Genomic DNA, 14,368 nt, shown 5'->3' on the forward strand with positions numbered 1-14,368 from the left:
CAACACAATTTTATGGTTTAAAATTGTATTGCAGATTATTATTATTTTTTTTTAAATGGATTTCATATACCTTCATAGAATTGTTGGCATTATCAGTGTTGTATAATGTTTGTTGGACTCATGTCCATGTGTATTTTCAGACATCTACAAGATACATTTGATATGGCCAGTACAAATTACAAGCAAGCAAACCCCCACTAATTTATAACACATAACAATAACACGGGGAATAAAATAAATTCTTTATTTCAGGACCATAGTCTTATTCAAACCATACAAGACCAAAATGTTCACTAAAAACAGCGTGATTTTCACAAAACTAGAATAGATGTTAACATAGAAAGCAGTTGGTAGTATTTAGCCTATCGAGCAATATCTCATCCCTGCACCATGTCTTTCACAGTCTTATTCAAATAATTATGCTTTATTATTTAGATACTGACTATCATATCTTTTATCCCAACCAAAAAGGTTTTCAGAGTATCATTACTGTGTACGGATACCCATTGCAAAAGGTATACAACACCTGTGACAGTCCATCTACCACATCATACCAAATATTCAGAAACTTAAAACTTCATAAAATTTGTCCAAAAAAAGAAAAAAAATCAACTACTATACAATTAAACATTTAGAAAAAGTCAAGAGTGAAGTTGAATAACTACTGCAACTTTGTGAACATCTGACAAACGGTACATCTGGAGGGGTACATCTCTGGGGCTTCAGGTGTGACTGTTTAAGTTTAAGGAACACACAACGAATGACCAAATACAAATTAATTTCACATAAAGCAAGAGTCAAACTTACCATGTACGTTTGACTCTTGCCTTAATGTTCAATTGAGGAATAATGGGAGTACATTCAAATTTGGCAATTAACAAAACAATCCATGAAGACATATTTAACTGTAAAATGGCTTTAGGATAAAACTATGGCCCAACCGATGCCAGATTTTTGGGTCCAACACCGATCGCAATATTGGAGAATCCTGGATCATTAGCGACATTTTGTATAAAAATAAATGAAAAGGCAAACGTCTAATGGCCAAATATATTCGCTCTAGTAAAAACCATTAAACCGAGCATGACATCATACAAATCTGATGACAAAACAAGTGTATTTCACCTCACATACGGTAAATACAATACATTGGTTTAATCATGTCCATTTCACCTCTAACGTTTCCCATTAAAAAGAAACCCCATTCCTCTAACAATGAATGACATGACTGAAAACTGTATTACAATTAAAGTGGGGGCTTTACAAAATCAATACTGTATCACTTTTACAAGCAATACCTTGTACCAGGCATGCTTGTTTTACATAGTCAGATGAACTAGCCTATAAGCATAAAAACAGCAATGAAATGTATTTTCAATGAAAGCATCAAAAGCACATTAGGTAAACAAAATTACAGTTTAGTCAAGATTCATGAAAACAGAGGTAATGCAATACACCTAACCTACAGGGATCCTTTGTCCATGCAGTTAAAATATTTTTCTTGGTTGAACCCAGCCCAGTGTTATACCAGTCACTTAGCCAAATTGACACGGCATAACTTTCCAACAAGTCATTTTCATTAAGTGGGTCTATCTACTTCTGCTCCTGATCAATAACCATCTTCAGTTTATTCATCTGCAATTGAACGTTTTTTAGGGGGCCGTCCTCTCTTTCTTGGGGGCCCAACATCGGACATGCCAGGTGGGGATGAAGCGGCTGCAATTTCCCCATTCTTCTCTACCTCCTCATCTACAGCAGAGGAGTGCTTTTCTTGGGATGCAATTTCCCCATTCTTCTCCACCTCCTCATTTCCCTGCAATTGCACTTTTTTTAGGTGGCCGTCCTCTTTTTTTGGGGGGGCCAACATCGGAAGTGCCAGGTGGGGATGAAGCAGCTGCAATTTCCCCATTCTTCTCCACCTCCTCATCTGCAATTTCACTTTTTTTAGGGGGCCGTCCTCTTTTTTTGGGGGGGCCAACATCGGAAGTGCCAGGTGGGGATGAAGCAGCTGCAATTTCCCCGTTCTTCTCCACCTCATCTGCAATTTCACTTTTTTTAGGGGGCCGTCCTCTTTTTTGGGGGGTGCCAACATCGGAAGTGCCAGGTGGGGATGAAGCAGCTGTAATTTCCCCATTCTTCTCCACCTCCTCATCTGCAATTGCACTTTTTTTAGGTGGACGTCCTCTCTTTCTTGGGGACACAACATCGGAAGTGCCAGGTGGGGATGAAGCAGCTGCAATTTCCCCATTCTCCACCTCCTCATCTGCAATTTTTTTAGGGGGCCGTCCTCTTTTTTTGGGGGGGCCAGGTGGGGATGAAGCAGCTGCAATTTCCCCATTATTCTCCACCTCATCTGCAATTTTTTTAGGGGGCCGTCCTCTTTTTTTGGGGGGGCCAACATCGGAAGTGGAATCTGGAGGATCAATACGGGGGTATTTGCATGGCCTTCCAAGTGGCTTCGTGGAGCTGTTGGGTCTCCCTCTCTTAGGTGTCTTGGAACTACCCACAGCACGTTTGCGTTTGATCGACCTATACTCTTCGTCTGACTCACTGCTCTCAACTCTCCCTTTTGAGCTTTTGGGTCTACCTCTCCTCTTAGGTGTCTGGGAACTACCCATAGCACGTTTGTTTGGGATATACTCTTCTGACTCATCGTCAGGGCTATACTCTTCGTCAGCTTCCTCGTCGTCTTCGTCCTCGCTGCTCTCGCCAATGGGCTCACCGTAATCATCTTCAGATTCAGATTCAGCGTTAAGTGCTACTTTTTTGGTGGAGCCTTTGGGTCGACCTCTCTTCTTAGAAGGACCAGCTTCTGACTTGGACCGTTTCGTGGATCCTGGTCCTTTTGGTCTCCCACGCCCCCGTACTGGTCCTTTTGGTCTCCCCCGCAGGGCCCGCACTGGTCCTTTTGGTCTCCCACGCCCCCGTACAAGTGTTTTTTGTAGTTTTTTTGTCCTCCCTTTACTTCTCTCCAGGAATACTGTGGCTCCATCATTGGAAATATGTGAACCCAACTCTGATAGATTCACCTGTGTAATACACACCTGTAGTTTTTTGGTCATTGGATTTGCCCTTCCCGTTTTAGCTGGCACAGGACTGCTGTTGGACATGTCCACCCCTGTTTCCCCGTTACTGCATCTTCCAGCATCTGCCATTGGTATTTCTTCTTGTCCCACCTCTGCCTTTGATATTTCTTCTTGTCCCACCTCTGCCATTGGTATTTCTTCTCGTCCCACCTCTGCCTTTGATATTTCTTCTTGTCCCACCTCTGCCATTGGTATTTCTTCTCGTCCCACCTCTGCCTTTGATATTTCTTCTTGTCCCACCTCTGCCATTGGTATTTCTTCTTGTCCTACCTCTGCCTTTGATATTTCATCTTGTCCTACCTCTGCCTTTGATATTTCATCTTGTCCTACCTCTGCCTTTGATATTTCATCTTGTCCTACCGCTGCCTTTGATATTTCATCTTGTCCTTCATCTGCCATTGAGATTTCATCTTCCATAATTTCCTCTTCCACACAGGCACACTTTGGCTTTGAAATGTTGTTAAGGTTGCAGCTGTAAAACCAAAAAGATTGTCAAGGTTAGTTACATAATCTGACAGACATAAAAAAATGCATTATGAAAGTACTTGGTGTTCAACTTTAAAGCTGTTATGACTATTACACTAAACAGTCATTTACCTTCTTGGTTATTAAATTTCGCTTAAAAAAAAAAATCACACCCGTGTGAAGTGGGGGGCGCTCTTCATCATACATCATCTCATTCCGGCCAATCACAATTTGCTTCCTCACCTTCCTCAATGTTTGTGTTACGCAATGTTTGTACAAACACTCAATTATCCAGTCATTGTCAATGGGAATTTAATGTTTGTGTAGGACAGTTTGTGCACACACACCAAAAGCTGGACATCATTTTATCATCTACTCAGGCTTGTGAACACCCTAGACAGTTTTTATATATTAAAATTAGGATGGCACAGTATGTGTCACCAGAACCAAGGATGGGTGTTTTCGATTAATCTAACATGGTTAAAATAAAGTTTGAAGTTAATTGTTTGTAAAGGATGGGGGCGTGTCCGATATTTGATGAATATCAAATATCTTAAATTAGCAGTGAATCGAGCAACTTAAAAACTGTACGGGTGTTCACAAAAGCCTGAGTAGACAATAAAATTACCCAAATGTTTTGAAAGTGAAATATCCAGTCAGGGGATATTAATATAATCTGGGAATGCATTTCTTACCAAAAATTGTCTTCACCAATGTGTTTGTAAAGGTGTCTACTAAGTTATCCCATATTGGTTTCTATTCACCCACCCTAGGGGAATTTTTGACAGCTGCTGAAAGTTGGGGTACCATCAACAACCAATAAATGGCAAAGCCACTTAAACAACGCTACTTAAACATATATTGGTTGTTGATGGTACCCTAACTTTCAGCAGCTGTCAAATTCCCCTGGGGTGGGGGTAGTTGAATACGTTAGTAGACACCTTTACAAACACATTGGTGAAGAAAGTTCTTGGTAAGAAATGTATTCCCAGATTTGACATTATTCTGATAATATTCCCCGACTATTTAGTCTGAAGGATACAACAATGAACTTGTCTGTGTGATGACATTAAACATTTATTTTTGCGCAGATGTTTTCTCAAAATAACAAATAGCCTGACAAACTTCCACTGTGTCTTTAGCATAACATAATGTTAAATCACATTAAATCCTTCAAGATTTAGCTAGGCCCTCCTATGCCCACATTGCCTAGCTTTGAGTGTGAAGTGTGTAAACAAACATTGAAGACAAGTGTAAACACAAACATTGAAGACAAAAGTGAGGACGCAAATTGAGCGCAAAAAGAGCGCACCTCACTTCACACAGGTGTGATTGTTATTTTGAATTGTCTCCGTTGGCATAATAATTTAAACATGGACATTATGCAGCACATTAAAAGGACATGCATGTATTCTTCATTTTAAGTTTTGTATAAATAACTACATTTCACATGTTATCTACTGAAAACAGGGGAGCGTACCACTATGTTCCCCAGGTTCTATGTTCCCCACCATGCAAAAAAGGTTCTTTGTTCCCCACTTTGAATAAACCTAAACCAGAAACCTAACCTAGTAATTTTAGTAATTCTAGTAAGACAAAGTATTTTAGCAACTTAGTCTTACTTTTAGTAGCAAATTCTGATTTAAGCTCAGTCTTTGAACAATCCATTGAACTTTAGGCCTGCCTATGCTACTTAAAAAGTCTTAAACTATGTAGTCTTAGCCAACTAAAAAATAACACTGGCATAAAATAAAAGAAATTGCTCAGACTCTTCAACAAAGATGGCAAAAACAAACATCCTTTGTTCTGTACTTATACATACAATTGTATAGTACAAAACACTGAAGTCCTTAAACCAGAAACCCTAACCCAACCGCTAACCCTAACCCCTAAGGTAAGTGGAGAACATAGAACCTGGGGAACATAGGGATGGCCCCGAAAATAGTTATGGTGTAGCGTGGGGTATTAGCTAGCCCCTCTCGGAACCCTCGTAAAAGGTTTCTAAGAGGGGCTAGGTATTAGCTAACTTACTTAGCCAATTTTAAACATGCGCAAAACTAAGTATAATGCCATGCAAACGCAATTATTTTTTTATAATTAAGTTTATTTTTTGGCGCAATACAAATCTTAAACACGCCGTGGCTGCATCCGTGCAGCTGCAGCAATGAATGAATGGCTGTGCTCAACGTAATAGTCTATCTACTCCAAAATAGGAAAGTAGTGAAGCGGTGAAAATTAATTAAATGTGAATCATCTTTAAAATAATTTGTATTAAGTCAGCGCTTACCCTTCTGTATTCTTTTGTTGTGACCGCGATTTTCCTCTCCTGTTTAAATCGGCGACCGTTTCCGGCTTCGCGTTAACTTGTGACCGTTATTTGGTTACGTTTTTGAAACTCGGAAGGAAACTGAGGCAGGTTTTTTTTAGTTCCACCCAAGAGGAAAATTCGGGGGAGAAGCAAACCACACCTACTATATTTAGGAGACCTGTAGGCTAGCGTCGCAGTCCCGCCCCCTCGAGAGACCCGGAAAAGAAATCCCCGTTCATTTTCCTCATATACTTTTCAGAAAGTATTTATTTAAAGACGTTTACGCCGCGGACAAAGCCAACTCTTGTCGTGACAAATCATGACAATAAACACAATGTTTTGGGCCAAACAAAGAATTAGAAAGTAGAAAAAAACGTCAGGTTACAACACTTTTTTGTTGTTTTTCTTCTTTGTAATTATTTGTTTGGTCCAAAATATTGTGTTTGTTGTCATGATGTCTATGGGAAAAATGCATTGGGATTCATTTCCTGGGCCTGGTGTCGTCATGAAAGGGGGCGGGACTGCGACGCTCTTGTGGCTCCAATGAAGTTCGACCATCTTCATAAATAGACCATCTTTGGTTCCACTTTCACCCCTTCTTCTTCTTCGCTTTTTTGGCGGTTGGTATCCAAATAGTTGCATTACCGCCCCCTTCTGTTACTCTGTTTCCTTATAATCTACCCCATAAATCCGTTTCTTTAATAAATCTGATCACCGTGCCTCTCCCTCTGCTGCACCAATTCACTTATTAAATTGACTTCTTCAACTCCCACCTCCCTCAGCTCTTCCACCATACTCTATCTTTCTCTTTGGTAGGCCTACTGTCTACAGTCCATAATGGCATGCTCACTGACTCCTCCTGGCAGTGTTCACATAGGATGTTTGCCCATCACCTTCAATGTTTTATTTAATGCACTGTGTCCCAATTTTAGCCGTGTTATTATTACTTCCTCTCTTCTACTTCCATTACTGTTCTTTCTACTTCCACCCACTTTACTTTGAATATTGTAGTATAAATGCCTTCCTTTTTCCTTCTCCATCCCATCTTTGCTGCCATTCTTCCATCACCTTCTTCCATATCACTGATTTAGCCTCTGCTTTACTTATATTGATCCCCACCTATTTCCTCACTTATCTCTGTATTGAATAGGCGAAATCATCCGTTATCAGCACCTTTCAATAGGGCCAATATGGCCATACTGGCATACTCACCCTTGGCTGAACGTGTAATTTCCAACTCTATTGTCGGCGCATGGAAACTAGGGGCTACTAATATATACTATTCTCTGCCTATCGGGATGTAACTCGGACGGCGCTGAGTCGGGTCTGGTGGCCGTCGCAACGCTAGGCACGGCGACTCGCTCGGCTAGCGCCTCGCTCGGCGGTGCCTCACGTGGCTCAAGGCCACACGGCGCGCCTCCGTCATTGACATCAGTGACATTATCACCCGTCACAATAGGTGACTGCCTATGCCAGTATGGCCATATTGACCCTATTGAAAGGTGCTGATAACGGATGATTTCGCCTATCCAATACAGAGATAACGGTCAAATGGGGTGACTTAATAGTGCTTCCTGGCTAACACATCCACCGTTTCAACTTTCATTTCCCTCACTCCCCACATGTGTTGGTACCCACATGAACTGTACTTCCACTCCCTTTTGGATCAGATTATTGTGCACATGTAGCATTCGATACAATAGATCTTCTCTGCACTTTGATCTAAATGACTTCAGGCTTTTCAGTATTGAGCTCGAATCTGAGCACACCACCACCTTTTCTGGCCTCGCCTCCTCCACCCACTGTAAAGCCATTAATACCGCATACATCTCAACTGTGTGTAGTGAGTTGAGCTTTCCTAGACATGTGATGTGACTCCCCAATCACCCATATTCAGGACAGCTGAGCCTGTGACACATGGCTGCTGACTGAATAAAGGGGAGCCACAACCGGCCATCAGAGTAGCTGGCTGGCTTGTGGTGGTTGCCTGGTGGTGTGTTGGGTTTAGGTGCGAGACTCATTGATGGTATGCAGTTATGCACGGTTTCATGGGTTTTGATAAATGTAAGTTTTGAGCAAAATCTGAATGTTCCTTAAATCTTGCAGGGCAGGCATTGACAGTGGGAATCCCAGATTCCCTGGGATAGGCTGCTCCTATTCTTTATTTCAACCCTGTGGGTATTCAATGTGTTATCATATATTCTCTGGGTGAAACTCCCAGAGTGGCGTAGTCTGGCTCTGTTTCCGGCCCTTAGTGCCCATGTTACATTTGTATACTCCCAATTTATCTGGTGCCCATCTATATATTGCACATTTTACCCTAGGGACTACAAAGGCTCCCCCTGTTCTTCCCGTCTCTGGATATACTGAACAATCTGTGTAGGTCTGTATATGATCATTATATTCCCTTTCCACATAATGATCAAACACACCAACCAAATCTACTTCACCCCTTTCCCTCCTTTTAGCTTCTAATATATAAAAATCAACCCTTGGCGTCGCATACAACCATGGGGCTACTTCAGGGATTACTACTGTTGGACTGTACTCGTCCCTTCACTGGGTGAGTATTATCGTGCCCCTTAATGTGTGTCCAATAATTTGCCATAAGGTGTCTTCTCCTTATCTCTAAGGGCATTTCCCTTGTCTCCACCTGTAACGCACATGTGGGAGATGTCCTGACAGCCCCACAACATATTGGAAGTGCTTGCGCTTGAACTGCATTAAGCCTTTCTAAATGCGTTTTGGCTGCTGACCCATACGCAATGCATCCATAATCTAGCATTTATCGAATCAGCCCAACATATAGAGTTTTGACTGACAATCTATCAGCCACTTTCACCCCTTGCGCATAACACCGTTAAAACAGTGTTACCTTGGCTTAATACAAATTAGTGACTTTGACTTAAAGGGATAATTCACTTTAACACACTTATTACTGAGTCAATTAACACCTTTTTTATCTGCTTGATTCAAGTAGGCTATTTAGATTTTAGACATTGATTGAAATATTTATTAATGGTTTGCAGAATGGATACATTTCACATGAGAGCACAACTCAATACAAAGACTGTTACTGTGGCCGACACACGGATAAAGCATTACACTTGTTTACAACAGGGTCCACCATTTTCAATTCATCAGAACATTTAGAGACTATACACTTATACAAAACAAATCATGTAAGGAGGTAAAAAGGGAAAACAAACAGCAGGGGGGGTAGGGGGGGATTCAGGTTTTACGGGGGCCAGTTTCGAATTGCAGCCGTCCGGCCCGTCCATAGGTGCCCTTTGAGAGCTGTTTTGAAGGATCAAGTCAAGGGATTCGCATGTCTTATTGGCTTTTTGGTAGGGCGTTCCACATTTTGGTGGCATAGGAGCTAAATTAATTTAGTCCCTTGTTTGTGCCGAATCTGGGTTGCACAATTAGTTATTAATTTGATAATCCAATAGGATCTCATCCAACCTTAACAGACCTCCAGGTTATAAGGGGCCGTTCCACTAATCTTCATATGGTATTATGATCTCACAACACCTGCTGGGCCCGGGTCCCTCTGTTTTACTTTTATGGAGGTTTTCCTGGACTTACTCAATGTGTCTCCCATCGGATGCCCCAATCTAACATGTCTGGGTACCACCCTAGCCCTGAAACATGACTGTCATAATGTGAACCATGGCTAGGTACCACCCCTAGCCCTGAAACATGACTGTCATAATGTGAACTATGTCTGGGTACCACCCTAGCCCTGAAACATGACTGTCATAATGTGAACTATGTCTGGGTACCACCCCTAGCCCTGAAACATGACTGTCATAATGTGAACCATGGCTAGGTACCACCCTAGCCCTGAAACATGACTGTCATCATGTGAACTATGTCTGGGTACCACCCTAGCCCTGAAACATGACTGTCATAATGTGAACCATGGCTAGGTACCACCCTAGCCCTGAAACATGACTGTCATAATGTGAACTATGTCTGGGTACCACCCCTAGCCCTGAAACATGACTGTCATAATGTGAACCATGGCTAGGTACCACCCTAGCCCTGAAACATGACTGTCATCATGTGAACTATGTCTGGGTACCACCCCTAGCCCTGAAACATGACTGTCATAATGTGAACCATGTCTGGGTACCACCCTAGCCCTGAAACATGACTGTCATAATGTGAACCATGGCTAGGTACCACCCTAGCCCTGAAACATGACTGTCATAATGTGAACCATGTCTGGGCCTCGTATGCCCTCTTAATTTGAGGTAAAGAGCTGCCTATTGTATTTGTATGTTTTAAATTGTAATAAGTAGTGTTTATTAATATTGTCATTTTGTTTTATTAGGAGGAGCTCTTTGCCTCTGCCGTTTTTGTCCCTATTATTTTGGTTATTTCATTATTTGTTTTGTTTATTTTGTTTGTGCAAACCAGCTGTTTTAATGTAACTTAATAGTAGTTCCTCATAACAGTGTACATTTGGCCCCAGCCGTGCCAGTATAGCAGGTGGTTCCGATAGTAGTCCGACAGGTGGGATGGTCACGGGTGGTAGGCTGTGTTTGAGATTTAGTATAGTCTGCATGCTCATTCCCAGTTTTATTGTGAGTGTTTAACAGTATCTCTTGTCTTGCAGTGATTGAAGAGTGACTTGTGTTGCCGTGTGTGGGCTCTTTGGTGGCGGTTAGACATTTCCCTTCTCTCCCCTCACTCCCTGCATGCCTGTCTCCTGTGTCAGGATGTTTAAAACCCCTGCTACCTACCTAACTGTCATATTCGTAATCCCTTTTCATATTAACTTTGATATTGATTTTAGTAATGAAGTCACTTAACTAAATAGCATTTTGCAACTGAAATAAATGTATATTCTAACCTGATCTTTATTATGCCTTGAGTTATAAATAAAACGAAACGATATATTTTGTATAACTGGAAATGCACGTCTCTGCTCCTATTCTTTATTTCAACCCTGTGGGTATTCAATGTGTTATCATATATTCTCTGGGTGAAACTCCCAGAGTGGCGTAGTCTGGCTCTGTTTCCGGCCCTTAGTGCCCATGTTACATTTGTATACTCCCAATTTATCTGATGCCCATCTATATATTGCACATTTTACCCTAGGGACTACAAAGGCTCCCCCTGTTCTTCCCGTCTCTGGATATACTGAACAATCTGTGTAGGTCTGTATATGATCATTATATTCCCTTTCCACATAATGATCAAACACACCAACCAAATCTACTTCACCCCTTTCCCTCCTTTTAGCTTCTAATATATAAAAATCAACCCTTGGCGTCGCATACAACCATGGGGCTACTTCAGGGATTACTACTGTTGGACTGTACTCGTCCCTTCACTGGGTGAGTATTATCGTGCCCCTTAATGTGTGTCCAATAATTTGCCATAAGGTGTCTTCTCCTTATCTCTAAGGGCATTTCCCTTGTCTCCACCTGTAACGCACATGTGGGAGATGTCCTGACAGCCCCACAACATATTGGAAGTGCTTGCGCTTGAACTGCATTAAGCCTTTCTAAATGCGTTTTGGCTGCTGACCCATACGCAATGCATCCATAATCTAGCATTTATCGAATCAGCCCAACATATAGAGTTTTGACTGACAATCTATCAGCCACTTTCACCCCTTGCGCATAACACCGTTAAAACAGTGTTACCTTGGCTTAATACAAATTAGTGACTTTGACTTAAAGGGATAATTCACTTTAACACACTTATTACTGAGTCAATTAACACCTTTTTTATCTGCTTGATTCAAGTAGGCTATTTAGATTTTAGACATTGCTTGAAATATTTATGAATGGTTTGCAGAATGGATACATTTCACATGAGAGCACAACTCAATACAAAGACTGTTACTGTGGCCGACACACGGATAAAGCATTACACTTGTTTACAACAGGGTCCACCATTTTCAATTCATCAGAACATTTAGAGACTATACACTTATACAAAACAAATCATGTAAGGAGGTAAAAAGGGAAAACAAACAGCAGGGGGGGTAGGGGGGGATTCAGGTTTTACGGGGGCCAGTTTCGAATTGCAGCCGGCCGGCCCGTCCATAGGTGCCCTTTGAGAGCTGTTTTGAAGGATCAAGTCAAGGGATTCGCATGTCTTATTGGCTTTTTGGTAGGGCGTTCCACATTTTGGTGGCATAGGAGCTAAATTAATTTAGTCCCTTGTTTGTGCCGAATCTGGGTTGCACAATTAGTTATTCATTTGATAATCCAATAGGATCTCATCCAACCTTAACAGACCTCCAGGTTATAAGGGGCCGTTCCACTAATCTTCATATGGTATTATGATCTCACAACACCTGCTGGGCCCGGGTCCCTCTGTTTTACTTTTATGGAGGTTTTCCTGGACTTACTCAATGTGTCTCCCATAGGATGCCCCAATCTAACATGTCTGGGTACCACCCTAGCCCTGAAACATGACTGTCATCATGTGAACTATGTCTGGGTACCACCCTAGCCCTGAAACATGACTGTCATCATGTGAACTATGTCTGGGTACCACCCTAGCCCTGAAACATGACTGTCATAATGTGAACCATGTCTGGGTACCACCCTAGCCCTGAAACATGACTGTCATAATGTGAACCATGTCTGGGTACCACCCTAGCCCTGAAACATGACTGTCATAATGTGAACCATGTCTGGGTACCACCCTAGCCCTGAAACATGACTGTCATAATGTGAACCATGGCTAGGTACCACCCCATCCCCATGTACCCGTAGGAAGCTCAAAACAAGAGTCAATAGCAACAGCAGAGTAAGTTCTTTTTTTCTTTTCTTTTTTTTTTTTTAAACAAAAGGGACATAAACACTAAACTTTCTATCTGTATAAATGTTACTGGCAAGAAAAAAATAATCCTCTTCATGTCTCCTGTCATGGGGCAGCCCAATAGTAGATCACTGCACACAATTTACAGCTGCTTCCATTTGATGATCATCATGCTGGCCAGCTTGGAAGTGTCTGTTTGGGTGTAGCTGTTTGCAATATTATTTGAATGTGTATTTGGTATATTATTGGTATCTAAAGTCTAAAATATGGATGTATATGTGGTGTACAAGTTTTTGTATTGCTGGTAGTATAGAATAATATCAGATATATGGAGATTACGGTAAATTGCTAATCTGTGTTCTGGGTGTGGCTCACCCATTATAAAAGGGAGGCTTCAGGTGAGGAAGTTCAGTTTTGACTTGGAGCTGACTAGTACAACACTAAGGGAGAGCTGCCAGGGCCTTCATGTGTAAGGTTTAGCCTGTTTAAACAGTTTCTCAAGTTCTTAGTTTGTTGTGTTTATTTAGTTTAGCTTTTTAAGTATTCATTTCAGATTTTGAAGTAATTTTTGGTCAGCCTTATTCGTGTTATTGTCATTGTCTGCCTCGGCCCACTGTGTAGATTCCTGGACTTTGAACTGTTCTTGGAGCCTTGACCATCGGCCAACTTTACATCTCCCTTTTGACTTATACCTGTCCATTCAAACTCTAGACGGGCCTGCCCCAATGTTATTAGTGCAGCCACGCCCAGCAGCCGGCGAAAACTAGAGTTCTCAACAGGCCCACCTGTCCATTCAAACTCTAGACGGGCCTGCCCCAAAGTTATTAGTGCAGCCGCAGCCGGCGAAAACTAGAGTTCTCAACAGGCCCGAAATTTTATTTTGGTTATTAGTATTGTTATAAGTGACGTGAGATCAATTTCTTAGTTCACAGAATAAACTGGAAAAGTACTATAATTATAGGTCTTATAGGCTAATAGAAAAACAGAAAATATGCTTGAAAATGATGCATTGGAACATTCAGTCAGATTTTTTCATCCTAGCTCTGCACTGCCCCCTCTTGGCGTGATGCTTTGCCTATGACTATTTAGCAGTCAAAAAGGATAGTTTATTAGACATAGGTCTACTGTAGGCCTATACTGCTGAATTCCATTGGGAATATATTCAAGAATTAAAATAACAAGCCCTTACTTTCCACAGACTGACACGGACAAACATTTTTAACAATATCTTGATGTAGCTAGGGACACAATTATAGATGTCTAATATTGGAAGTCATTTCTGATTGATGTCCTAAAACTACTAGTAGGTGAAAAATGGCAACTCAGTCACTTTCATCAGTTTTTGGTTAGTTTTGCTGGTTAAAGTTTTCAGTCATTGAACCATTATCTTCCGTCCTGTCCCGTGTCTCTTCATAAGAACAGGATCGAACCAGAAGAGAGGACAAATAATTATGTCACTGGGAAATGGAGGGGGGCCTGAGGGAAGGGTAGAGTGATGAGGTCATCCTGAATAACGCAAGAGTGCAAGGTGAGAAAGAAGAATGCAAATGTGCCTGTTTATTTGAAATAGTAAGACAAGCAGGGAGAGAGAGATGGGGGCGGGTAGAAAAAGACAGTGGGTTTGTCAGTTCAAAAGAGGATGAGAGGGAAGCTGAGGTAGAATGACAGATACCGCTGTAGGAAAGTAAAGGAGTGCTTGAGAGACAAGCCCGGCCCCAGA

General features: G+C 41.6%; 1 protein-coding gene across 1 annotated transcript; it reads right to left on the minus strand.

The window, feature by feature from the left end:
* Positions 1–228: 228 nt before the first annotated feature.
* Positions 229–5,994, minus strand: LOC306938959 (uncharacterized protein). Its single transcript, XM_079523364.1, has 2 exons — positions 5,839–5,994; positions 229–3,558 (listed from the first exon to the last, which is right to left on the minus strand). Exon 2 carries the CDS (start codon positions 3,501–3,503, stop codon positions 1,806–1,808), a length of 1,698 nt encoding a protein of 565 aa, XP_079379490.1. The 5' UTR covers positions 3,504–3,558; positions 5,839–5,994; the 3' UTR covers positions 229–1,805.
* Positions 5,995–14,368: the final 8,374 nt, after the last annotated feature.

This window comes from Electrona antarctica, assembly GCF_951216825.1.
Source record: "Electrona antarctica genome assembly, chromosome: 15".
Classification (NCBI taxonomy): Eukaryota; Metazoa; Chordata; class Actinopteri; order Myctophiformes; family Myctophidae; genus Electrona; species Electrona antarctica.